Below are 24,407 nucleotides of genomic sequence, written 5' to 3' on the forward strand. Positions count from 1 at the left end.
TGAGTTTGGGCCCCATTTTGGTTGTATAGATTACTTTAAAATAAAATCTTAAAAAGCCAAAAACAAACAAAAAAACCCATAATGAGATACCACTATACACCCATCAGAATGGTTAAAATTAAAAAGATGTACAGTTGTAGTTATTGGCAAGGATATGGGGCAATTGGATCTCTCATAAATGGCTGGTGGGAGTGCCACTGAAAAACCACTTTCTAAAATTTCTTGACATTATCCACTTAAGTTTTAGATATACATAGGAAGCACGTTCATTGCTGCATATAAACCTAGGATATGTGCAACAAAAGACGGGGAAGTTCACATCAGCATTATGCCTAATAGCCCAAACCTGGAAATATCGCAAATGTACTTCAGTAATAGATAAATTGTAGCATATTCATAAAATGGAATATTACACAGCAGTCACAAATCAAAAAACAATTCTGAATGAAAAATACTGAATCTTGGCTTTGAGCAAGTTAATTAATCTATTCATTGGGGTTGTGCTGAGGTTTTAGTGGAATGATGCATGCCAAGTGTTTATGTCAGCCATTACTTATTCCTATGTTCCTTAGTAGGCTATCTTTCTGGAAATGGGAATTAAAGAATAATGCAGACTATTTATAGTGCCAATGCCCCCAACTTTCTGCCCCAAATCCTTTTTTTCTTTTCTTTCTTTCTTTCTTTTTTTTTTTTTTTTAACCTTTTCACCCTTGGGTCTTGGTCTCTTTAAGAAGTCAACCATAACTTGAGGGAAACGGAATCCTGGGAAGATCCACTCAGCTCAGGTCCAGAGCATGACGGGAAAAGAAGGGACGGGGACCAGGGCTGCGCACGCGCAGTTGGCTGAGTGTTGCGTTGCGATGGTTCAGGCGGAAGAATTCCAGTAAGAGAAAATAAACCTTGTCCCGGCGCGGGGAGCCTTGGGTCCTAGTCCTTTTTACCCACCCGGCGTTCCCCGGGAGCAGGGAGGCGACCGGCAGGTGAGAGTGGCCGGTGGCGGCTGCAGGGGCTGCGCGGGATGGGGCGGGGCGGCGGTCGCGCCACGTGACGAGGCGGGCACCGGGCGGGGGCGGCGCCGGGAGGGCTGCGCGGCTACGCCGTGCGGATTTCGCCGCAGGGACGTGGTGATAGGGATTTGCGGGTGGCATTCTCTCTATCGGATACAACGTTGCCCCGCTCGTACTCGGTGACGGGCGCGGGGATTATTGGTGGGGACGAGACGTTGGCGGGATGAGCACCCGTAGATTGTTGTAACTGTGGCAAGTGGTCAGAAGTTCTCATCTCTTCTTCCCCCACAGGCTTTTCCACCAGTTGCCCATTTCCATATCTGGCTTGACTATTTGGATAAGGACAACTTTGGGGGAGCTTCCTTTTTGCCTCAGGTTTAGTACGTTTACTCTTAGGGGAAGGGAAATCTGCTGGATAGCTAATAGAGTTTCTTGTTTACAGGGAAGCGATTGAGAAGCAGAGCTCAGAGGGGCTTACTCGTGGGCTTGGCCCCCCAGGGAGACCCTGGAAGGTGCAGGTGGTCCACTTTAAACAAGGGCGTAGCTTTTGTTCACTGATGGTGGCATCTGGAGCTCTCATCTATCGTTAGGCCGAGAAATGGGGCCCTTATGGAGGCTTCCAGTAAAGGCTGAGTTAGAGGTGGGGGTGGGGAGCTTGGTGTGCCCCACTTTGAGAAATTAAAGCTTAGGTGGGCTTCCAGGTACTAATTCTGCTGGAGTCAGGAATTGTACTTCCGAGTTCTTTCCCCTTAGTGCTTGGTAACTTCTTCCCATATCTTGGCCAACTGGTCTGATTCCCTGTGTAAGTTTTCACATTTGAGAAGCCAAAGTGTTTGTCTTTAAAGTTATTAGGGAGGGCGGATCTTTATCCAGAAGACTTTTCTTATTTATTTATTTTTAGAGAGGGAGGGGGAGGGGCAGAGGAAAAGAGGGAGAGACTGTTGGGCAGGCTCCACACGCAGCTCTGAGCCCTTGGAGTTGGAGTGGGGCTCTATCCCAGGACACTGAGATCATGACCTGAGCGAAATCAGGAGTCGGGTGCTTAACTGATCCTCCAGGGTGCCCCCAGAAGACTTTTCTTACGTGAAGATAACTATTAAAAGAGCAGAAGGCAATAAGGGGGGAGAATAGTCATGGTCCCAGAAGAGTTGATTTTCAAAGGCTCAACTCTGAAGCCTGTGCTCATACAAAGCTTTTAATATAGATAAACATGAAGGAGAAAAGAAAAGGAATAAACCTGAGTACCAATCCTTTATGTTGTATTTTAGGAGTCCAGCTATCCTTTATCAAGAAGAAATCTGTTAGTTTTAGACTGGGGAATTCCTTTACATAAAAAATTAGAATGAAAGAACCTTTGGATGGTGAATGTGGCAAAGCAATGGCACCACAGCAGGGGCTTCTGGACAAAATTAAAGAAGAACCTGACAATGCTCAAGTAAGCATTTCATTTTATTTAAAATTTTTTTTTTATTCTTTTCTAACTGGTGAACAGATTTTTAGTTAGGCAGTTTCTGGCTTGTATGTTAAAACAACCCCAATTTTTTCCCCATTAGATGAGTAAATCAGTTTTTCTTCTCTTTAAATGAGAAAAGATCTTGGTAGCCGTATATTTCTTCTTGTAAAAAGAAAGTACAATGTATTATCATTTTTCTATACTTGGTAACTTTTTTTTTTTTTTTTAATTCTCTTGGATCTGACAGTCGTTTCCTTTCCTTCTGTAAGTATTTGTGTTCTATTCTATGCCAGGGGATTGAGGAGTCAGTTTAGTCCCTCCCCTCACTGAGCTTATAGGTTAGTAGGGAAGATAGATACTACACAAGTAATTGATCAAGTAATATATATAATTAAAAACTATGACAAGTGCTGTACAAGAAAAGCCTAAAATGGGGAATCTGATCTGGTTTTGGTTGGGGGCAGAGGCTGGGTAGGGAAGGCTTCCCTGAGGGAAGGATCTTTAAGCTGAGTTATGAAGAATGAATTGACTGGGCAAAGACATGGAGAGCGTTTCAGACAGAGATATCTGCGTATAGGAAAGTCCTGAGTTGGAAAGGTGGTTGGTTTTTTTGAAGAACTGTGAGACCAGTGGGCCTAGAACAGAAAAGGTATGAAAATAGCGATGATGGTAATGTTGATCATAACAACAACACTAATAGTATTTATACATAAACATGTATATATTATATCATAATAATTTGTGACATTATAAATATTAACTTACTGATATTTATATGTGCTTAGATTATTCCAGGCACCATTCTCACAACCATATTATTATCCCCATTTTACAGATGAGGAAACCAAAGTACAAAGAAGCCAAGCAGTTTACCAGGGATCATAGCTCATAAATAGGAGACTAGATTCAAATCCAGCCTGTTATCCTTCTTCTAGGATGAGGCTCTGAAGGTAGTTTGAGGCCAGATTATGCAGGACTTTGGGACCATGTTATAAATTTTGGTCTTTATGGGAAGACTCAGTGGGAAGAGAGCAATGGGTAGAGATTGGAGGATTTTAAGTGGGAGAGTAAGATAAATGTGTTCAGAAAGATCATCTAGGTACCCTTAGGGACCCAGATTAGAAATCTGTGGCAATCACAATAGAGACGTGGTTAGTTGTTTTGGCAAAGAATGATTTGCTTCAGGGGTACAGGTCTATGAATCATCAGTCTTTCACAATTCACAGCACTCACCATAGTACATACCCTTCCCAATGTCCATAACCCAGCCACCCTCTATCCCTCCCCTTTCACACTCCAGCAAGCCTCAGTTTGTTTTCTGTGGTTTATCTTCCTCCCCGGTCCCATCTTGTTTCATTTTTTCCCTCACCCCCATGACCCCCTGCCCTGCACCTCAAATTCCTCATATCAGAGAGATCATATGATAGTTGTCTTTCTCTGATTGACTTATTTCGCTTAGCATAATACCCTCTAGTTCCATCCAGGTCATTCTTGCATAATTCTTTTGCTTGATGCTCTTGAGTTACTGCATAAGCGAACTAATAATACTAAAAATATAAATAATATAATAACAAAATAATAAATAATAATGGTAATATTTTATTTCTCATATCATCTCAAAGGCAGTATTATTCCAGGACAGGGATGCCAAGTAGGTTTTGTCTCATTCATCAACTCTATGTCTTCCTAGAGTGCTGTGCTAAGAAGCATCTGAGGTAGTGTCTACAGGATGTAGGGTGGGGGCTGGTGGCATCCATGACATTTATTTTGCCCCCAGATGGCAAACACTTCTTCTTCCAGAAGTAACCATTTGTTTGCTAAGTTTTGTGGATTCTACCTCTGAAGTATTTACCGTCTCTGTCTTTTCATCCCTATTTCATTTTTTCTCATCTGAATTTTTTTTAACAATTTGCTACTCATCCTTTTTCCTTCGGTCACAGTCCCCAGCAAAACACAGTGTAATGATACTACTGTAGCTCTACAGATCTGATGACATCTCTCCCTGTAAAGACCTGGTCTCCTCATGTGTGATAAAGCATGAACTTTTTAGTGTAACTTCCAAACTATCCATGTTTTGGTGTTTTTGTCTTCAGTGTTATTGGTCATCCTTGCCACCTTTTCGAATCTGTTTACCTGCAGACTATCTGCAATTTATTTGAAGTCATATTCTGTTGACTTTTGTTTTTTGTTTTGTTGGCTTTTGTTTTTTTGCCTTTGCACATGCCATTTCTTCTGCCTGTGGTGTTCTAAACTAGGTAACTTGGCAAAAATTTTTCTTCTCTTTGAGATACAGTGTAACAGTTGGTCACTTGGGTAGAATTAATCATTCTTTTTTTTTCTTTCTTTTTTTTTAATTTTAAAGATTTTAAATTTATTTGTCAGAGAGAGAGAGTACACACAAGCAGGCAGAGAGGCAGGCAGAGAGAGAGGAGAGGAGGAAGCAGGCTCCCTGCTGAGCAAGGAGCCAGATGCAGGACTCGATCCAGTGATCGATCCATGATGCAGGATCATGACCTGAGCCGAAGGCAGCGGCTTAACCAACTGAGCCACCCAGGCGTCCCTCTTTTTTTCTATTGTATATTGCATTTACTTTTGCTGTGGCATCTGCAGGTCAATGAATTTTGTTTTCATACAGAGTCTGGAATCCTCAATTTTTAGTGCAACGACTGGCTGAAGGTACATGCTCAATAATGGAAATAAAAGAACCTGTGTTTCACAGATGAGGAAACTGGACCTGAAGGGACAAGGGACGTCATTAGAGTCCCATGGCAAAGTTGGGATACAAAACCAGTTTTTAAAAATTCTAGATCCAAGTTTTTTTCCATGATGCCTTGTCTCTAATATATAAATTTAACCAATATTGTGTTATGAGTTGAGTGTTCTTTCTGAACATCAAAATTGTGATAATGAAAATCCCTCTACAGCTTACATTTTATTTCTTTTATGATTTAATTAATTAATTTATTTGAGAGAGAGAGAGAGTGAGTGAGCTGGGTTGGGAGGAAGAGCTGAGGGAGAGGGACAAGCAGACTCCTTGCTGAGTGCAGAGCCCAAGACCCTGAGATCATGACCTGAGCTGAAATCAAGAGTTGGACGCTTAACTGACTGAGCTACCCAAGTCTCCCAACAGCTTACATTTTATTTATTTTATTATTGTTATTATTTTTTAGATTCTATCTATTTGTCAGAGCACACACAAGTGGGGGAACAACAGGCAGAGGGAGAAGCAGCCTTCCCACTAAGCAAGGAGCACAGCGCAGAACTTGATCCCAGGACTCTGGGATTGTGACCAGGGCCGAAGGCAGACACTTAACCAACTGAGGCACCTAGGCATCCCAACGGCTCACATTTTAAATTTAAATAGGGCCAACTCCATTCTCTTTGGTTTGTGTTAATGTTACTCAAGGTGAATAGGCTATAATTTTTTCATAATTGAGAGGGCAGGCTATGATAGAAAAGCCAATTAAACAAATAGTGTATGATGTTTTCCATGTTGCATTTGAATATTGGAAAATGGGAAGCAAGAAATAAAAAAATGTTTAATGAAATGGTGTAAAATGAAGAAGTGATTACCACTAATTTATATGGAAAATTTTTTGAGCATTTCTAGATTAAGCCTTTGTGATAACTTAGTGATATTTTTGTGATACCTTTGTGATACTAACAGATGCACAAAATAAACCAAGATAAAGCACTGATGCTCACATAGTTCAGAGCCATAGCAGCTGAGATGGTAGACGCTGAGGGGTTGAGTGTGCTTCCTGGGAAAGGAGCTTGGTGGTGCTGTTCTCGCTTCTTGCTTCTTGGGATGCACACTGCCTCTGTAACTGCTTGCTGCAAGACAAAGCTGAAGGCTGTTTTTGCTTTTTGCCCTTTCTCATAAAAGCAGAAATCTTCAGATTTCTTTTGGTTAGCAAAAGCAGGTACTAGTATATTTTGTGAAAGCGAAGTGGCGCTACCTGAACTTTTGACAAGTGGGGAGTACCTCTACTAAGAGTCTGTTCTGGATACTCAAGTTATAGTTGAGCTGTCATTCGTTCCTTGAGTTTTTAATTCCTGCTTACCATAAATTTCATAGCACTTGTTCAACATTGTTGTAAGTAGTTTACCTATATTAATCCATTTGATGTGCACGGCCCTAGGAGTTAGATATTATTCCTCTTCCTGCTTTACCCATGAAGATGCTGAGACACAGAGAGTAACTTGTTAAAGGTCACACAACTAGTATATGGTTGAACCCAAGCAGTCTGGTTCAAGATCCCATAAACCTTCCACAGGATACTGCAGGCTAAGTTGTGTTAAGTTATTTTGTCTACAGAAGAGCTACCAAGATGAAAGGACAGGACTTCTGCTGTCAAGGGAATTGATACTGTTAAGGGGGAGATGTGGGAATAAGAGGTAATTATTTATTGAGTGCACCTCACCAAAATCTATGCTAGTTGTGTCTTGTGCATTCTCATTTAAATTCTACAACCATATGAGGGATGTATCTTTATCCCATTTTACAAATGAGGGAACTGAAAAAAATGAGGGAACTGAGGAAAAGAAAAGTTGGTAATTTACCAAATTCAAAGACAGCAACAGAGTTGGAATAGGAACTGGCTTCAAACTTGTATTCTTTCTGTTGCTTTGCGTGGCCTCTGTACAGATACAAAGTCACAGTATTATGTAATTATGGTAACAGCAAATTGTGTAAGGTGTATTGGGATCTTACAGGAAGGAGCCCTTGAGTCTGATTCTGAGGAAAGGAAGGCTTCAAGGCAGCACTTGAATTGTGACAGTTACTGTTTTCAGGCAGAGGATGTGCCAAGTCACGGAGAGGTGAGAGAATGTGGTATGTTCAGTGGTTGAGTATTTCAATAACAAAGAAGAAAAGAGAAGAGAATAGATTTAAGATATTTAGGTAGAGTTGATCAAACTTAAAGATAGCATATGAGGTATGTGGGTCAAGGAGGAGTCCCTAGAATACTTAGAAGTTTCTGTCCTCAGTAAGTTGAATTTTTGGCGATACTGTTTACTGAGGGGCAAGGAACGGGATTTGGGCGGAAATAAGTGCTGTTTGGGATCTGTTGTGTTTAAGAGGCTAGTGGGACATTCAACTGGTAACTTGCACTGGGAGGCATTTGCATATATGGATATGGTATTTAGAGATTTGAAAGTTATCTACCTGTAGGTGTAGTGTTGTCAGATAAAATACAGAATGCCTACGTAAATTTGACTATCAAGTTACTGTGATTTTTAAAAAAATATTTATTTGAGAGAGAAAGAGAAAAAAATGTGAGCTTCGGGGAGGGGCAGAGGGAGAGAGAGTCCCAAGCGGATTCCACACTGAGTGCGGAGTCCAGTATGGAGCTTTATCTCACAACCCCAAGACTACAACCTGAGCAGAAACCAAGACTCAGGAAGGCCTAACCAACTGCACCACCCAGGCACCTCAACATTCATTATTTTTGATAAAGATATGTTATATGCAATACTTGGGACATACTTTACTAAAAAAGTATTTGTTGTTTATCTGAAATTCAAATTTGACCAGGCTTTTGTATTTTTATTTGCTAAATCTGGTAGTCCTATATAGGTGATAGTTGAAGTTATGAATGTGGATGAGATCTTTCTGGGAACGAAAGTTGAGGAGAGAAGAGCTCCAGATAGAAAATTAGAAAATGGATTAATTTAGGGCTTCAGAGGGATTTCATAATAGTCCCCCCAATCAGCAGCCTGAGCATTACCTGGAAACTTGTGAAAATTTTATATTTTTGGACCCTGCTGCAGACCTCCTGAGTTAGAAACTCTGGAGTGGAAGCCCAACAATCTGTGTCTTTTTTTTTTTTTTTTTAAGATTTTATTTATCTGAGAGAGAGAGGGTGCTTGAGAGAGAGTATGATCACAAGCAGGAGGGAGGGGTAGAGGGAGAAGCAGACTCCCTGGTGAGCAAGAAGCCATGTGGGCCCAGGACTCTGGGATCATGACCTGAGCTGAAGGCAGATGCTTAACTGACTGAGCCACCCAGGTGCCAAAGAATCTATGTCTTAACAAAACCTTTAGGGGCTTTTGATGCCACTGAATTTGGGAACCATTGACTTTAGGGCTGAATATAAGATCAATGAAGGATAATAAGACATAGAAATGAATTGAAGTAACAGAACCAGAAGACAATGAAACGGAATCATTGGCAGTGTCAGATATATCTGAGAAGCCATGTAAGATAAAACCTAAAAAAAAATGTTTATTGGGTTAAGCAACTGCAAGGTGATTGCTTAATCTTAAAACAGTTTCAGTTGGGGCTGCCTGGCTGGCTCAGTTGGAAGAGCATGCCACTCTTGGTCTTAGGGTCGTGAGTTTAAGCCCCATGTTGGGAGTGGAGATTACTTAAATATATAAACAAAAACAAAAAACATAAATATATAAACAAAAACAAAAAACAAAACAAAACACCAGTTTCGGTTGAAACAGTAGCCTGACAGCATTGGGTTCAGGAGGGAATCAAAGTAAAGAAGTAGGGAAATAATTTTTTTTTATTTTTCTTTTTCTCTGGCTGGCTGGAAGGGCAGAGAAGAGGGCAGTAGTTCCTTAGGAAATAGATTTTTCATAAACTGAGAGAAAAAAACCAACATGGAGGTGGTGAGGGGCTGAAGATACATGTCGGTGATATGGAGTTGCTGAAAGAGGGGAGAGGCAGAGGGATTCGAAATGCAAGTACTGTTTTTAGTCATGGTTAAGAAGATTGCTTTTTCCTGTAACATAGGAGGAGAGTTTGTTGATTAATTTATAGGCATGGTGGAGGAGGGAATCAGGGTGTTAAGGGAGTTCTTAGCTGTTTCTTTTTTTTCTTGGTACAGGTGAAATATCAGGGAGCAGGAAATTCATAGGGTTGATTTATTAGTGGTGAAGGTTTGGAACAGTTACTTTATAAATCAAAAGGGACATTTAACAGGCATATTAGAAAAATATTAGAGATTGAGTTGATGACAAGGCAAAGTAGTTTTATATTGATTCTTTCTGGTAAATTAAAGGGGGGATGTATGTAGATTACTTTGAACTTCTTTTTGCAAGTGCCAATAAATATTGTTATTTAAGTATAATGTTTAAGAACATTTACTTGGATTCATTCATTCAATGAATATTTAATACCATAATTATGAAAATAATAAAAGCTAGAATTTTTGTGGGTAAGTTATGCTTAACTTTTGGTTTGTAAGGTATAATGCTATAAACTGTATTTGTACTAAGTCATTTATCCCCCCTAATGGCAATATGGATTAGATAATATATTTTATAGATAAGGAAATTGAAACTGGAAGAGATTAAGTAACTTGTTTGAGCCAAGATTACATCTGTTTCTGCCTGCTGTCAGAACCCATAGCTTTCTTGTTAGGTTATGTTGATTGTGCCAAGGTGGGAAAACAGATATGGTCCCTATCCTTAATGGGCACGGTCCTTTTGTGTGTATGGAGGAAAGAGGAAGGGTATTAGACATAGTAAATTATCACTCAAATAAATAGGAGATGATGTATTGTGATAGGTGCAATGAGTGAAAGGAAATGGGAGACTATAGCAGGAGAATTTCTTTTTCAGTGGGGTCTGGGGTTTGAATTCATTGTAGTAATTTTTAAAAATTTAATTTAATTTAATTTTTCAAAAGATTTTATTTATCAGAGAAAGAGCACAAGCAGGGGGAGTGGCAGTCAGAAGAAGAAGCAGGCTCCCTCCTGAGCAAGGAGCCCATGTGGGACTTCATCCCAGGATCCTGGGATCATGACCTGAGCCAAAGGCAGATGCTTAACCAACTGAGCCACCCAGGCATCCCCATTATAGTAATTAAAAAAAATATTTATTTATGAGAGAGAGAGAGAAAGAGAGGGAGTACATGTGAGAGGTGGGGAGTGAGGAGAGGGGTAGGGGGAAAGGGAGAATGAGTCCTGAGCAGACTATCTGCTTAGTGCAAGCCCAGTGCAGGACTTGATCTTATGACCCTGAGATCAGGACCTGAGCTGAAATCAAGAGTTGGATGCTGAGCGCCTGGGTGGCTCAGTGGGTTAAGCCTCTGCCTTCCGCTCAGGTCATGATCTCAGGGTCCTGGGATCCAGGCCCGCATCGGTCTCTCTGCTCAGCAGGGAGCCTGCTTCCCCCCCTCTCTCTGCCTGACTTTCAGCCTACTTGTGATCTCTCTGTCAAATAAATAAATCTTAAAAAAAAAAAAAGAAAGAAAAAAGAGTTGGATGCTTAACCAACAGCGCCACCCAGGCGCCCCTATAGTAATTTTTTTTTTTTCGTATTGTATTTATACATCTGTGAGGGAGATAGCATGGGTTTTGGAACAGAGAGAGCTAGATTTGATTCCCTTCTGTGCACTTAATGTGTTTGTGACCTTGGACAAATTGCTGAACCATCTACCTCTAAGCTTCACTTTCCTCATCTATAAAGAAGATATCATATCATAGTTCCTGCCTGATTGGCAGCAGCTCATTTGGTGCCATAATGTATACTATGGGAAGTGGTAAATTAATGCAGTCGTATTTAGTCTTTGGCATGTATTAGTCCAATGCAATTTCTAAAGTAACTTTGGGAGCTGACCTATCAGTCATTTATATTGCTAAATATAGAGATATTAAAAATACAACTACTGGGGTACCTGGGTGGCCCAGTGGGTTAAAATCTGCCTTTCGCCCAAGTCATGATCCCAGGGTCCTGGGATCGAGCTCCACATCATGCTTTCCGCTCAGCGGGAGCCTGCTTCTCCCCTCTCTCTGCCTGCCTCTCTGCCTACTTGTGATCTCTGTCTTGTCAAATAAATGAATAAATCTTTAAGAAAAAAATACAACTACTGTTTATATCACCATTGTTTCAGAAGACTATTTCTTTAACTTTTTATTTTGAAATAGGTATTTAACACCAAAAAAAAGTAGGATGGTTGTGATCTCAGAATAAAGAACAGTATTTTTCAAAATAGATATATGTATTTTAAAAATTTTGTTTTATGATTATATTTCATCTTAAAACATTTTAAAGAATATATGATTAGGATAAATCTGATTTAGCCTGTGATGATTTTATGTATAATGAACAGATTGCATTGAAACTCTTGTGTCTTTTCTGCCATTAACAGATATGACAGTTTGTAAGTCTGTTGGCTAAAATTACTGATTGGATCCAATCTCTGAATCATTCAGATTTAATTTTATTTATTGCTCCCTTATAAACACATTCTAAAAAAAGGGTATTGTTCAACATTGAAATAGCTCTGTATGCCTCCTGTATATGAGATTACATTTGAAAAATGGTTACAACTGTCATGAAAGATTTTCCAGTTCTGAAAGGTCCTTTTTGTGAAGATTAAATCTAATCTAACAACTTGTAGATTTTGACTTTTGAAGTATTTGTGAAGGTGATTATGATTAGAATATAGAAGAGTTATGACAGTATAATTCTTTGCTTGAATTTCTAGTTTATTTAGATACTAACCCTGTATTCATTTCTCTCTCTTTTTTTTTTTTTTAAGGAGTATGGACATGCCCCAAAGCCAAAAACTCAAGAAAGTGAACTGAAAATCAGTGCTGTGTTTTCTGTTGGTGATAGTCCTCTTGGTAAGAAATAGAATTGTATAAGTTAAGGTTATGATTAATATTGTGATTAATATTGTTATATTCTGTTATATATATTGTTATGTTCTCACTAGTAGAATTGAAGGAAAATGCCTCCTTATGTAAGTCATTTTTTCCTTAAGATAAAGCAGTACTTTTTGAACTGGGTAGCTAGTCTTGATTAACATTTTAAAAAGTGGAATAAAGGGGCACCTGGCTGCTCAGTCAATGGAGTGTGTGATCCTTAATCTCAGGGTCGTGAGTTTGAGCCCCACATTTGGTGTAGAGATTAGTTAAAATTTTAAACAAACTATATATATGTGTATATATATATGTGTGTGTGTGTATATATGTATATGTATGTATGAAGAGATAAAAAGTGGGACTAGAATAAGATATTAAAGTATGATGCATATAGTAAGGAAACATAATTTCATGGAATTCTTTCAATTGTTAAATTTTACACATATAAACATACACACTGATGTATGTGTCTCCTGAGTTATAATGTGAAATACAGTTCTTACTATGGGTTATGGTTAAAAAAGTTTGAAAACCCCTGTTTTAGAGTGTTTATTGCCTCATTAATATTGGGTTTCAAGACTGAGAATTTATCCAAAAAAATGGATAATGTGTATTTGTTTGTGTCGATACTAAAACTGTTCCCCTCCCCCTTTTTTTGTATTTGTAGCCCAACAGTTGACCCCAGGCTTTCAGTTTTCTCTTGCATCATCTGGCCCAAACATATTGCTTCCTTTGGTTCCAGCTGTAGCTATTCAGGTTTTTTGTTCTGGTTGTAAAAAAATGCTTCATAAAGGGCAAACCGCATATCATAAGACAGGATCTACTCAGCTCTTTTGCTCCACGCGATGCATCACTGGATATTCTTCATCTGTCTGCATACCAACTCCTCCCAAGAAAACCTGCGCAAACTGTTCAAAGTATAAAATTTTTAATTACATCCCTTTTTACTCTACCTCTTTAGTGTGTATATAGTTTAGCTCAAATATGCTATTATTAACAAAACAAAAGAACCAAAAATGCTATTGCTACTTTAAATCTCTTTAGCATGTTTCTATGGAAATATTTAGCTGATTGAGAAATTTGCAAATTCTCAAGTTTTGTGATGTTAGATAAGAGACTTGGTGTCAAAAGTGTCATCTAAACCAGTTTTCTATCTCTTTAAGCTTAAATTTTACTGTGAAAAATAAACCAATTGTGGAAATTGTAGGAGCACTCATATATCCTGTAATTGTGGACAACAACCATTCACAACTATTTATTATCTTGAAAGTTATTGAAGTATAGAATAACAATAGTCTTATATAAGTTATTTAATTCTTTAGAAGATAAAGTCTAAATGGTTACAAAAGTAATGTGTTTATATCTAAAATAACCTTGTAAGTTTTTGTTGGAGGTTATTTTTGCTTTATAGTCACACAGGTGCAGAGAAAGAAAAAAATAGCAACCAAGCCACATAAATTTCTTTCTCTACGTTAGTATGTTTGAAAAATTTGGCATGTTCTGCCTACTTCTGTGTTAGTGTAGTTCTTGGAATACATTGTATTGTCAGTATTCATTAATGTAGTGTGAAAAAAGTTAAGATCTTGGTTTGATCATGGCTCTAATGCCTTACTAGTTATATGATGTTGGGTCTGGATTTTTAACTTTCCTAAGTTTCAGTTTCTTTGTCAGTAAAGAGTATCTACTTCCTCAGATTTTAATGAAACAGTGTTAGCCCAGGGCTTAGCACATAGCAAATGCTTAATAAGTGGGATCCTATTATTTTTAATAATAAAATTATTATTATGTATATTAACAGAATTTATAGGCTCCTATTTTTTTCTTTGGAGATAGATGACAGTTTCTTTGTCTTCTTGGGTTTTGGGTTTACGTGTCTAAAAGTAGATCTTGTTAAAATGGAAATCTCCAACTAAAAGAGGAATTTAAAGATATTTTACATAAATATTCAAATTTAGTTTTGTTCTAAAATGTCCTTTTAATACCTTAAACTCTTCTATACATTCTCAAACTGATCTGAAAGGGTAAATTTAGTTTTCGGTTTCTAGATACTCTGTTTCAACATACCAAATAACAAAATAAAATGAATTAAATTTTAAAGGACATAGCACAACTTATACATCCAAATGCATATTATTCTCTTTAAAATAGTCACTCTTGTCAGACACAAATTACCACAGTGCTGCCCTTATTCCAAAAATTTTTTGATCTCTTGATTGGGCATTGCATTCAGAGCCTATGAAACATTCCTTTAGACCAAGTTAGGTGACAAATCTATCTTTATACCATGATTATTGCAAATTGCCAAAAGTTGTTTGATGCCTTTATCAGTTGGCTGTTGTAGACGAATTCAACTGAGTCATACTCTTAAACGTGATATTTGACTATAACATTGAAAAGTTGTTCTTGGAGTTCTTATAAATAAAAGAGAAATTAGAAGAATGTTGGAGCCATGTTTTTGGAAGATGTATTTTTTTTTTTTTAAGATAAATGTTAACGTGTAAGTTTCATTTGGATGCATAAGATTTAGAATGCATTTATATTTATGTGCACAGATTTGCATTAAAAAAGTCATTCTCATTGGTTTACATATATGTATATTATACCACTGGTAGATTTACATTATTTTTTTTTTTTTTTAAATTGTAATTTCTTTATAAGTGGTCATTGCTGCTATATATGAACAATATATGTTTTTTTTTTCACTTTCATTTTATTTATTTTTTCAGTGTAGATTTACATTATTAAATAACATTCTTTATTGCTTTGTTTTTTAGTAGAAAAATCACTTTTAAAAATTAATAACTTCACCCATGTGTAAGCATATCCACTTGGTTTCCAAGATTCACTGTCCTATTTTTAAGGTTAGGTGAGTTTTAGAAAATTAAAGTATCTTGTTGTTATTACTATTCTTTGATAGTTTACCATGGAACAGTTCTGTATAATAAAGGCACAGGGTGGGAGGCAGAATAGTGGAATGGTTAACTCCACGGACTGTGGAATCATACTGCCTAGAGTTTGTATTCTGGCTTCACTGCTTACCAGCTGTGAGACCTTGACAAACTATTTAACCTTTCTGATTTGGTCTCCTCATGTGTAAAGGGGCAATTGTAATAATACTTATAATCACAGAATTTTTGTGATAATTATGTTGGATAATTTGAATAAAAAGAACAATGTCTGATACATCCTAATTACTCAATACATATTACTGTATAAAATATTATTGCCATTGTATTCTTTGTGGTCTGTCCTAGTACTTCTAATGAATGACCATTTACTTTAGTTTTTTACATTGGTCAGAAAGATGGCAATACTTAGCCTTTGTTTTTGCTGTCAGTGCTTATTACAGCAATGAACGCTTACAAAATAACTTGAGTTTTACAGAACGACTCAATTATTTGTGCTCCTTCTGTCTTATTCTTAATTCCATCTGTCCTCTGCTACCAAACTCTTAATAGCTCTTTTATCTGTTTCCTTGCTCTCTTCATTTATAGTTAAGTTTTATATATCACGCTAACTTTTTATATTAATCTTTGGTAATTCTTCTCTTTCCTAGATCTTGCATTTCAATTAAAAAATCCCAAAACATGTCATTCCTTGTCTCACTCATGTTTCCACTCTTGGCAGCTGCTGACTAGTAAGAGGACAAGTATTTTGTGGTCTGGAGTTGTGGGATGGCCACTTGTTCCATTGGCTCCAGTGGGTGAAACTTGGTTGGAGCTGGAAGCCTCACTGTTTTTGTCATGAACATCTGGCTGGATATATTTTAAACATAATTTTCCCTTAACACATCCATAAATTAGGTATCATAAACCCATTTATGCATGAAAAATTGAGAGAATAATTACTTCACTCATTGTCACTCAGCTAAGTAACAGAACTAGTCATCAAACTCAGGTTTCTAGAAGCCTTATCCTAGGCCAGCTGTTTTTTCCTATGCAGTAGCTGCCCTTCATAAATACAGTTATTTTAGCTCACAGGGAGGAAGAAATTACAGTTATGAAGAACACATTTCATTTTGCCTTTGTTATTTATTTTTAGAGACATTTTAAATCCAAAGGATGTGATCACAACCCGATTTGAAAATTCCTCTCCTAGCAAAGATTTCTGCAGCCAATCATGTCTTTCTTCTCATGAGCTAAAGAAAAAACCTGTTGTCACCATTTATACCAATAGCATTTCAACCAAGTGCAGTATATGTCAGAAGAATGCTGATGTAAGTCACATTGTACCTTTAGTGGGACTCTACTCAAAGACCCGAGATTTTTAATTGGCTTTGCTGATTTTGGATGTGTATGTGTTTTTATTTCCTAGATTCGATTTGAAGTTAAATATCAAAATGTGGTGCATGGTCTTTGTAGTGATGCCTGTTTTTCAAAATTTCACTCCGCCAACAACCTCACCATGAACTGTTGCGAGAACTGTGGAAGCTACTGCTATAGTAGCTCTGGCCCGTGCCAATCCCAGAAGGTTTTTAGTTCCACAAGTGTCACAGCATATAAGCAGGTATGAAGATCCGTCTGTCACACATAGGTAGGCTCGCTCCTTCCAGGGTGGAATCAAATGCAAAATAAACAAGATCAGTTGATTTTGGTGTATGAGTTCCCCTGCAGAAAAGTAGGATCGATTCTGGTTGTGTAAGTGTTGATTATGGTAGTGAGATGATACAGGCAAACGAGATTATGGTCAGGAATTCACAAACGGAATTTCATGTTTTCCTAGGAATCTGAAATATTTTGTGATATATTGATAAGTGAAGAAAGCCACATATTATGTAAATAAACTGACCACTTATAGATGATAAAATCGGTGGATCTAAAGCATATCTTTTTCTTTTTAGAAAACACCATTTTTGGTGTTCCTGGGTGTCTCAGTTGGTTAAGCATCTGTCTTCATCTTAGGACATGATCTTCGGGTCCTGGGATCAAGCCCTCCATCAGGCTCTCTGCTCAGCAGGGAATCAGCTTCTCCCTCTCCCTTGGCCTGTCTTCCCAACTTGTGTACTCGCTTTCTCTGAAATAAATAAAATCTAAAAAAAGAATATATTTTAAAATCTGTTTTGGAATGAATGGTATTTATTTAAGCACATGCCTTATCAGACTACTTTAGCTAATTTTTTTTTTTAAGATTTTTATTTATTTATTTGTCAGAGAGAGAGCACAAGCAGGCAGAGTGGTAGGCAGAGGCAGAGAGAGAAGCAGGCTCTCTTGTCCCTGCTGGACAAGGAGCCTGATGCGGGACTTGATTCCAGGACCCCAGGATCATGACCTGAGCTGAAGGCAGCAGCTTAACCGACTGAGCCACTCAGGTGTCCCTACTTTAGCTAATTTTTATTTGTTGTAATGCATAATGGATTCATTTGGTTACTAAGTAGATCAATTTGTGTTAATTATTGCAGAATGATTTGACATCTCTAGGGGTGCCTGGGTGATTCAGTCAGTTGAGCGGCTGCCTTTGGCTCAGACTGAGCGGCTGCCTTTGGCTCAGGTCATGATCTCAGGGTCCTGGGATCAAGCCCCACATTGGGCTCCCTGCTCATTGGGGAGCCTACTTCCTCTCCCTCTGTCGCTCCCCCTGCTTGTGCTCTCTCACTCTCTCAAATAAATAGATAAAATCTTTTAAAAAAAATGCTGTGCTTAAGAAAATCTTTAAAAAGTTACTTTTCTAAAAAAGGGTATAAATGATAATTAAAAATTTTTTTTTCAGTTAGCAAATTTGATTTATTTTTAACTTCTCTGAGCAGTTGGTAGTGGACATTCATCTTTGAAAGTTTCCCTTTTCTAGGAATGACCAGTTTTGGCAGTTAGGTTACTTTTTCCTCAAGAATAAAATTCGTGTTATTTTTATGTATGTGATCCAAAAATCAGTTCTTTTTTTTTTTTTAAGATTGTACTTATTGGGGCACCTGGGTGGCTAAGTAGGTAAAGCCTCTGCCTTTGCCTCAGGTCATGATTCCAGGGTTCTGGGATCGAGCCCCGCATCAGGCTGTCTGCTCAGCAGGGAGCCTGCTTCCCTCTCTCTCTCTGCCTGCCTCGCTGCCTACTTGTGATCTCTGTCAAATAAATAAATAAAAAATCTTAAAAAAAAAAGACTATTTGAGAGAGAGGGAATGAGAGAGAGCAGGAGAGGAGGGAGGGTCAGAGAGAGAAACAGACTCCTGGCTGAGCAGGGAGCCTGATGTAGGACTTGATCCCGGGACTCCAGGATCATGGCGGGAGCCAAAGGCAGCCAGTCAACTGACTGAGCCATCCAGGTACCTGCAAAAATCTGTTCTGTTCCTTATTTTGTTGCTGGTATTATACTCTGTCAATTGCATAAATGATTTTCTTCTTTTACCAGAAAGATTATGTAGTGAAATTTCACAAATTATATTTTCCTACTATTTAATTCCATATATAACTTATTTTTTTAAATTTAAATTCAATTCATTAACATATCGTGTATTATTAGTTTCAGAGGTTCAATTCAGTAATTTATCCGACTTATATAATACCCAGTGCTCATTATATCATGTGCCCTCCTTAATGTCCATCACCCAGTTACCCCATCCCCCTACCCCCCAACCCCTCCAGCAACCCTCAGTTTCTTTTCTTTTTTTTTTAAGATTTAAAAAAAAAATTTATTTGACAAAGACACAGCGAGAGAGGGAGCACAAACGGGGGAGTGGGAGAGGGAGAGGTAGGCTTCCCACTGAGCAGGGAGCCAGATGTGGGGCTTGATTCTAGGACCTTGGGATCATGACCTGAGCCAAAGGCAGACACTTAATGACTGAGCCACCCAGGCGCCCCAACCCTCAGTTTGTTTCTTATGATTAAGAGTCTGTTATGGTTTGTTTCCCTCTCTGATTTTGTCTTGTTTTATTTTCCCTCCCTTCCCCTATCATCCACTGTTTTGTTTCTTAAGTTCCACATACAAATGAGATCATGTAATTGTCTTTGTCTGATTGACTTATTTCACTTAGCATAATACCCTCTAGTTCCATCCACGTCATTGCAAATGGCAAGATTTCATTTTTTTGTTGGCTGAATAGTATTCTGTTGTACACACACACACACACACACACACACACTCCCCTTTATCCATTCATCTGTCAATGGACATCTGTCTGGGCTCTTTCTATAGGTTGGCTATTGTGGACATTGTTGCTATAAACACTGGGGTGCAGATGCCTCTTTGGATCACTATATTTGTGTCTTTGGGATAAATATCTATTCCATATAACTTCTTATTGAGAGACTTTATGTTATGTCAGTGACAGTATAGTGTAATAGTTAGTCTGGAACTTTGGAGAGAGATGAAATGTTTCATCTCCCACTTTTCTGTTTATTTGTTAATTGAATTAAAATTAACCTTTTTGTTAATATAATTTCTTAAAGTATCTCACTATGTTGTTGAAAGGATTCTATGATACACTATATAAGTTATTTAGAATAGGGCCTCGCTCATGGTGAGCACTGAATAAATAATAATGTTGGTAATTTATATAAATGTTAGCTATTAATATTATTGTTTCTTAAAACAAGTAAAGTTACAGGCAGATTTTATTGTGAACTCAGCTTGAAAAACAGATAATTCTGTAAGATCTTCTAATATACATTGAACATCATCTCTTTCCTCCTGCTAAAGAGCCTTATTGGTTAAGTAACCTTAAAGGTGGTAGGTTATCTTCTAGATTGATGTCCATGATCTGCTGAGGATGACTTTTTGGTTCATGGATTACATGGTCATCCTTGATTATTTGTAATGAGAAAAGTACATTACAAATACCAAATTCATTACTTTTAATGTGTTTTATTGTTAATATACATGAGTAGTTACTAATTTTCTTCAGTTTACATTTTATCATTGTCTGAAAGAACTTATTTTTCCCATGTCCCAACTTTCAGAAAAATCTATAGAGTAGCCTCGTAGTCATGTTCAACTATTTCAGCCAAAGGCAGCCTTTGTTGGTAGTGTTTCTTTTTTCTTACACAACTTGTATGTTTGTGCTGGGTATCTAAATGTTATTTTATTTTCTTGATAGAATTCAGCCCAAACTCCTCCATATGCCTTGGGGAAATCATTGAGGCCTTCAGCTGAAATGATTGAGACTACCAATGACTCAGGAAAAACTGAGCTTTTCTGCTCTATTAATTGCTTATCTGCTTACAGAGTTAAGACAGTTATTTCTTCAGGTAATGTTTAAAATTCAATAAATATATAGATTTAGTAACTATTGAAGAACATTGTAGCTGCTTTTCTTTCATTTTTTTGCAAACCGAATTTATCTATGTGGTTAAATTGAGACTCAAGATTTAGTTTCAGAGAACTCATTTTTAATTGAAAATAGTTTTTAACTGATTTTTTTTATTGAGGTATTTATTTTGTAGTTTCTGTATGAAAAGAAAGACTAGGAAAAAAAAAACACAACAACTTGTAAGTTCCAAATTTTTGTGTAAGTAGGACTTCACTGTGATTAGTTGCAGTTAGCACAGATTTTTGTAAAGTTCCTTTATTTTGGTTTTATATATTACTGAGTATTTTTTTTAATCCTTCTAGTACACTTTTGGATCATTTGTTCATCATGTAGCTTAGTTACTGGTTTTTATTTTTTGTTACCAAGGTGTCCAGGTTTCATGTCATAGCTGTAAAACCTCAGCAATCCCTCAATATCATCTAGCCATGTCCAATGGAACTATATACAGCTTCTGCAGCTCCAGTTGTGTGGTGGCTTTCCAGGTATGATCTAAAGTAGTATTTTACCCCTGAGCTTCTCTCAGGCATTGCTCTATGGCAGTATATTAACCGCTGAAGGTCTGTATTTAAAAAAGGTTAAGTTAGAAAAAAATTCTATTCAACTCTGGTCCCCGAAGTCATTTCTGCAAAATGTCTCAGCCAGTTACTGAGCCTCAGTGCCATCTTCCTTATCCAGGGTCCTTACCTAAACTACTCTTCCCTCCCACTTTTGCCCTTGGTTCTCTCCCTTTCAAAAGGATGGATACTAAGATATGGTTCAGGTAGGTGCTCTGGTGTCCCTTCCCTCTCATCCAAATACATAATGACTCCTGGCATGAAAGTGTAAGCCTCCATTTACTTGTCCCATTTGTTCCTCACTCCCTGAGAAGATGGAGAGAGTAGAGTTTAGTGACCCTCTTGGGTGGCCCTGATACAGTGTCCCTGGTACCAGGGCAAAAGAGATCACTGGTGGCCACTATGCTTTTCATGGCCATCAGAGGCTGGTTGCCAGTGGGAAGGGTATTTTGGGGGAAAGAAGGGGTCTGCTTTAATTTGTTAGAGCCCTATATTAGAGGTGTCTGGGAAGCCCAAATTCCAGTCCTTAACCTTACAATATTGCATTTTTCAGTCCTTCTATTCTGGAAGTATGCCATTTAAACTCTTTCTGTGAACTGCTTTGTAAAGTGCTAAGGAAATATTTGTGGGGCATTAATTTATTAAAACAAGAAAATGAAAATTACCCAACTCACATTACTTCTCAGTCACTAAACTTTTGCCTTTTTTGTGTTCTTTCAGAATGTATTTAACAAGCCCAAAGGAACAAACTCTTTAGCGGCGCCCCCGTCTCAGGGCCAGGTGGTTGTAAGCCCGCCCTCTGGGTCAGCAGTGTCAGCTGCAGGAGGTAATGCCTCTGCCAGTTCCGGTTCCAGTCCTACCGGCTCCATCAGCAGCTCTGCCTCTGGCACAGCCGGTTTCCGGCCTCTTGCTGCCCCATCCCAGCAAGTTGCTGTAGCTCGGACACTTGTTAAACTCAAGTGTCAACACTGTAGCCATCTGTTTGCCACAAAACCAGAACTCCTTTTCTACAAGGTAAAGAGAAATCATGAAAGGGATGGAATATAAACATATCCGTCAGAAGCATTTGTCTTTTCATCTGTGACAGTCACTTAATTTGCTTTGAAATGTAAAGGAGAATGATTTCTTAAAGATGAAGCAACTGTTTAATTAGGTCTTAATGACTGTTTTTTTTTTTTCTCTGCAGGGTAAAATGTTTCTGTTTTGTGGCAAGACTTGCTCTGATGAATACAAAAAGAAAAATAAAGTTATGGCAATGTGTGACTACTGTAAACTGCAGAAAATTATAAAGGAGACTGTTCGATTCTCAGGGGTTGATAAGCCATTCTGTAGTGAAGGTAAAGGAAGCAAGCAGTTCTTTTTTTTTTTTAAGATTTTATTTATTTGACACAGAGAGAGAAAGACAGCAAGAGAGGGAACACAAGCAGGGGGAATGGGAGAGGGACAAGCAGGCTCCCCACTGAGCAGGGAACCCGATGTCGGGCTCAGTCCCAGGATCCTGGCATCATGACCTGAGCGGAAGGCAGACACTTAATGACTGAGCCACCCAGGTGCCCCACGCAGTTCAGTTTTATCCGCAGAGCGTATTGTTGTTATAAAGTAATTCATGCTGAGTTGGACCATTAATCTATAATTAATTTTCAAGTGATTTTGTTTTATGAAATATAATTTGAGGCTTTTTTCCTGAGTTGATGCTTAATTCACTTTTTATTTATTTTTATACCTAAATCACTTTAAAGTCTACACTTTTAAATGTTAACAGTAATTTCAATTAAGAAAAATTTTTTAAAGATTTGTTTATTTTAGGGAAAGAGAGCACGTGGCAGGAAGGGGCAGAGGAAAAGAGAGTCTTAAGCAGACTGCACGTTGGGCACAGAGCCCCATGTGGGGCTAGATCCTGTGACCCTGAGAGCACGACCTGAGCTGAAACCAAGAGTTGGATGCTCAGCTGACTGCGCCATCCAGGCACCCTGAAAAAAAAATGAATGTTAAATATTGTAATACATTTGTGATCATGATTGGCTTGTGGTGATGTTTTAAATCACAGCAATCTTAAATAAATTGCTTTAAAACTCAGAAAAGACTTTTGGAAGATAATTAAGTCAATGGTATTAGTATAGAGTCTAAAAAATCTCTTCATAAGTTTAGCAATGACTTGAGAGATCTTTCTGTTCTTGCACCTACTTGTAAAGTGGGTACTTAAGCAATTACTGCTTCTTGGCTTAAGAAACTTTTAGATCTCTGACGTTTCTGAATATAGGTGGCCTAATATTTAGAGTATATTTAAAAGGTGATATGAGTTTGTTTTGTGAATATAGAGACTATCCTTGCTCCTATTTTAGAAGCAAATAATTGTGTCACAAGTATGTAGAAGTTAGCTTAACTGGTACCTGAGACTGTGGAAACTCACTTTATCTCCTTCAGGTTAATGTAAGTTTGATGTTTCTTCTTTCATCCCTTCTGGTGCTCAGTTTGCAAATTCCTCTCTGCCCGTGACTTTGGAGAACGGTGGGGAAATTACTGTAAGATGTGCAGTTATTGCTCACAGACATCCCCTAATTTGGTAGAAAATCGACTGGAGGGCAAATTAGAAGAGTTTTGTTGTGAAGATTGCATGTCGAAATTTACAGTTTTGTTTTATCAGGTAAATGTAACATACCTTTTTGGCTTTCTGAAATTAGTATGAATTATTTTCTTAAAATATGTTTGGATCATGTGAAGTAAAATTTAGTTTAGATTTAGTTTAGAACTGGGTTAAAGTAAATTATGGGCTCCTAAAGCAAAATTCAACCGAATATAAATATGAAATTTTGGGAGTAAAGAGCATAGGGTTTCTGGAAACTTTGTTGTTGTTTGCACATGTGTTCCTTTTATTTTTATATTTTGTTTTCTCTTGAGGCATATGGACCTTGTTTATAACTGAGTTCTTTTAAGTCAGAACCTTGTTTAGTTATGTTGTGTTAAGTGGCTCTCTCATTCAGAAGGTTACTGTGATGAATTAGAAGTCAGACCTTGTTCTCACTTACTAGGTCAAATGACTATGACTGAACTCCTTACCCACTACCTTTTAAAAAAATTACTTTTTTGAAAGGCTAACTCTGAAAGCTATAATTAATTGAACCACTGATACATACCCAATGCTTCATAAGTGTAATTTAATCCTCACTATGATCCTAGAGGTAGGTAAATTACTACCAGTTTATGAATATGGAAAAAGAGCAAGATCCAAGGAGGATAAGTAACGTACCCTTCAAGAAGCTAGTAGGTGACAGTTGGACAGCACCTGTAACACTCAACTGAAACCATTTGGTTTTTTTTTATCTACCTACCCCCTAAAATATAATCTTGGTGGAGAAGTTGGTCTTTGTCATAACAATATTACCAGGAAACTATCAGTGCTCAAGACAAAGGACATCTAATTAAACATTTTTTGAATGAATCAGTGTCTTTACAACTCCAAAATCCATATTCTTTCTATTCTATATTATGCTGCTTCTTAACCTCTTGAAAGTAGAACCTAGCTCTAGATTCCTTCATCAGTAATTTTGAAAA

At 37.8% G+C, this 24,407-nt stretch overlaps 1 protein-coding gene across 9 annotated transcripts in view; it reads left to right on the forward strand.

The window, feature by feature from the left end:
* Positions 1-859: 859 nt before the first annotated feature.
* The window catches only part of ZMYM6 (zinc finger MYM-type containing 6), a 42,945-nt gene continuing 19,397 nt past the window's right edge, over positions 860-24,407 (forward strand). Inside the window, exons 1-12 of one of the 9 annotated variants that reach the window (XM_046023610.1) lie at positions 860-980; positions 1,299-1,382; positions 2,276-2,442; positions 11,960-12,044; positions 12,733-12,982; positions 16,107-16,281; positions 16,380-16,571; positions 20,089-20,239; positions 20,668-20,783; positions 21,576-21,869; positions 22,042-22,192; positions 23,327-23,499. In XM_046023610.1, the coding sequence (XP_045879566.1) occupies positions 2,350-2,442; positions 11,960-12,044; positions 12,733-12,982; positions 16,107-16,281; positions 16,380-16,571; positions 20,089-20,239; positions 20,668-20,783; positions 21,576-21,869; positions 22,042-22,192; positions 23,327-23,499 (1,680 nt within the window). In that variant the 5' untranslated portion in view covers positions 860-980; positions 1,299-1,382; positions 2,276-2,349. Of the gene's footprint in view, positions 981-1,106; positions 1,388-1,909; positions 2,443-11,959; positions 12,045-12,732; positions 12,983-14,832; positions 14,932-16,106; positions 16,282-16,379; positions 16,572-20,088; positions 20,240-20,667; positions 20,784-21,575; positions 21,870-22,041; positions 22,193-23,326; positions 23,500-24,407 lie in introns of those variants that run through there. The other 8 variants (XM_046023602.1, XM_046023594.1, XM_046023586.1 and 5 more) reach the window with 8 other exon arrangements.

This window comes from Meles meles, chromosome 1, assembly GCF_922984935.1.
Source record: "Meles meles chromosome 1, mMelMel3.1 paternal haplotype, whole genome shotgun sequence".
Lineage (NCBI taxonomy): Eukaryota > Metazoa > Chordata > Mammalia > Carnivora > Mustelidae > Meles > Meles meles.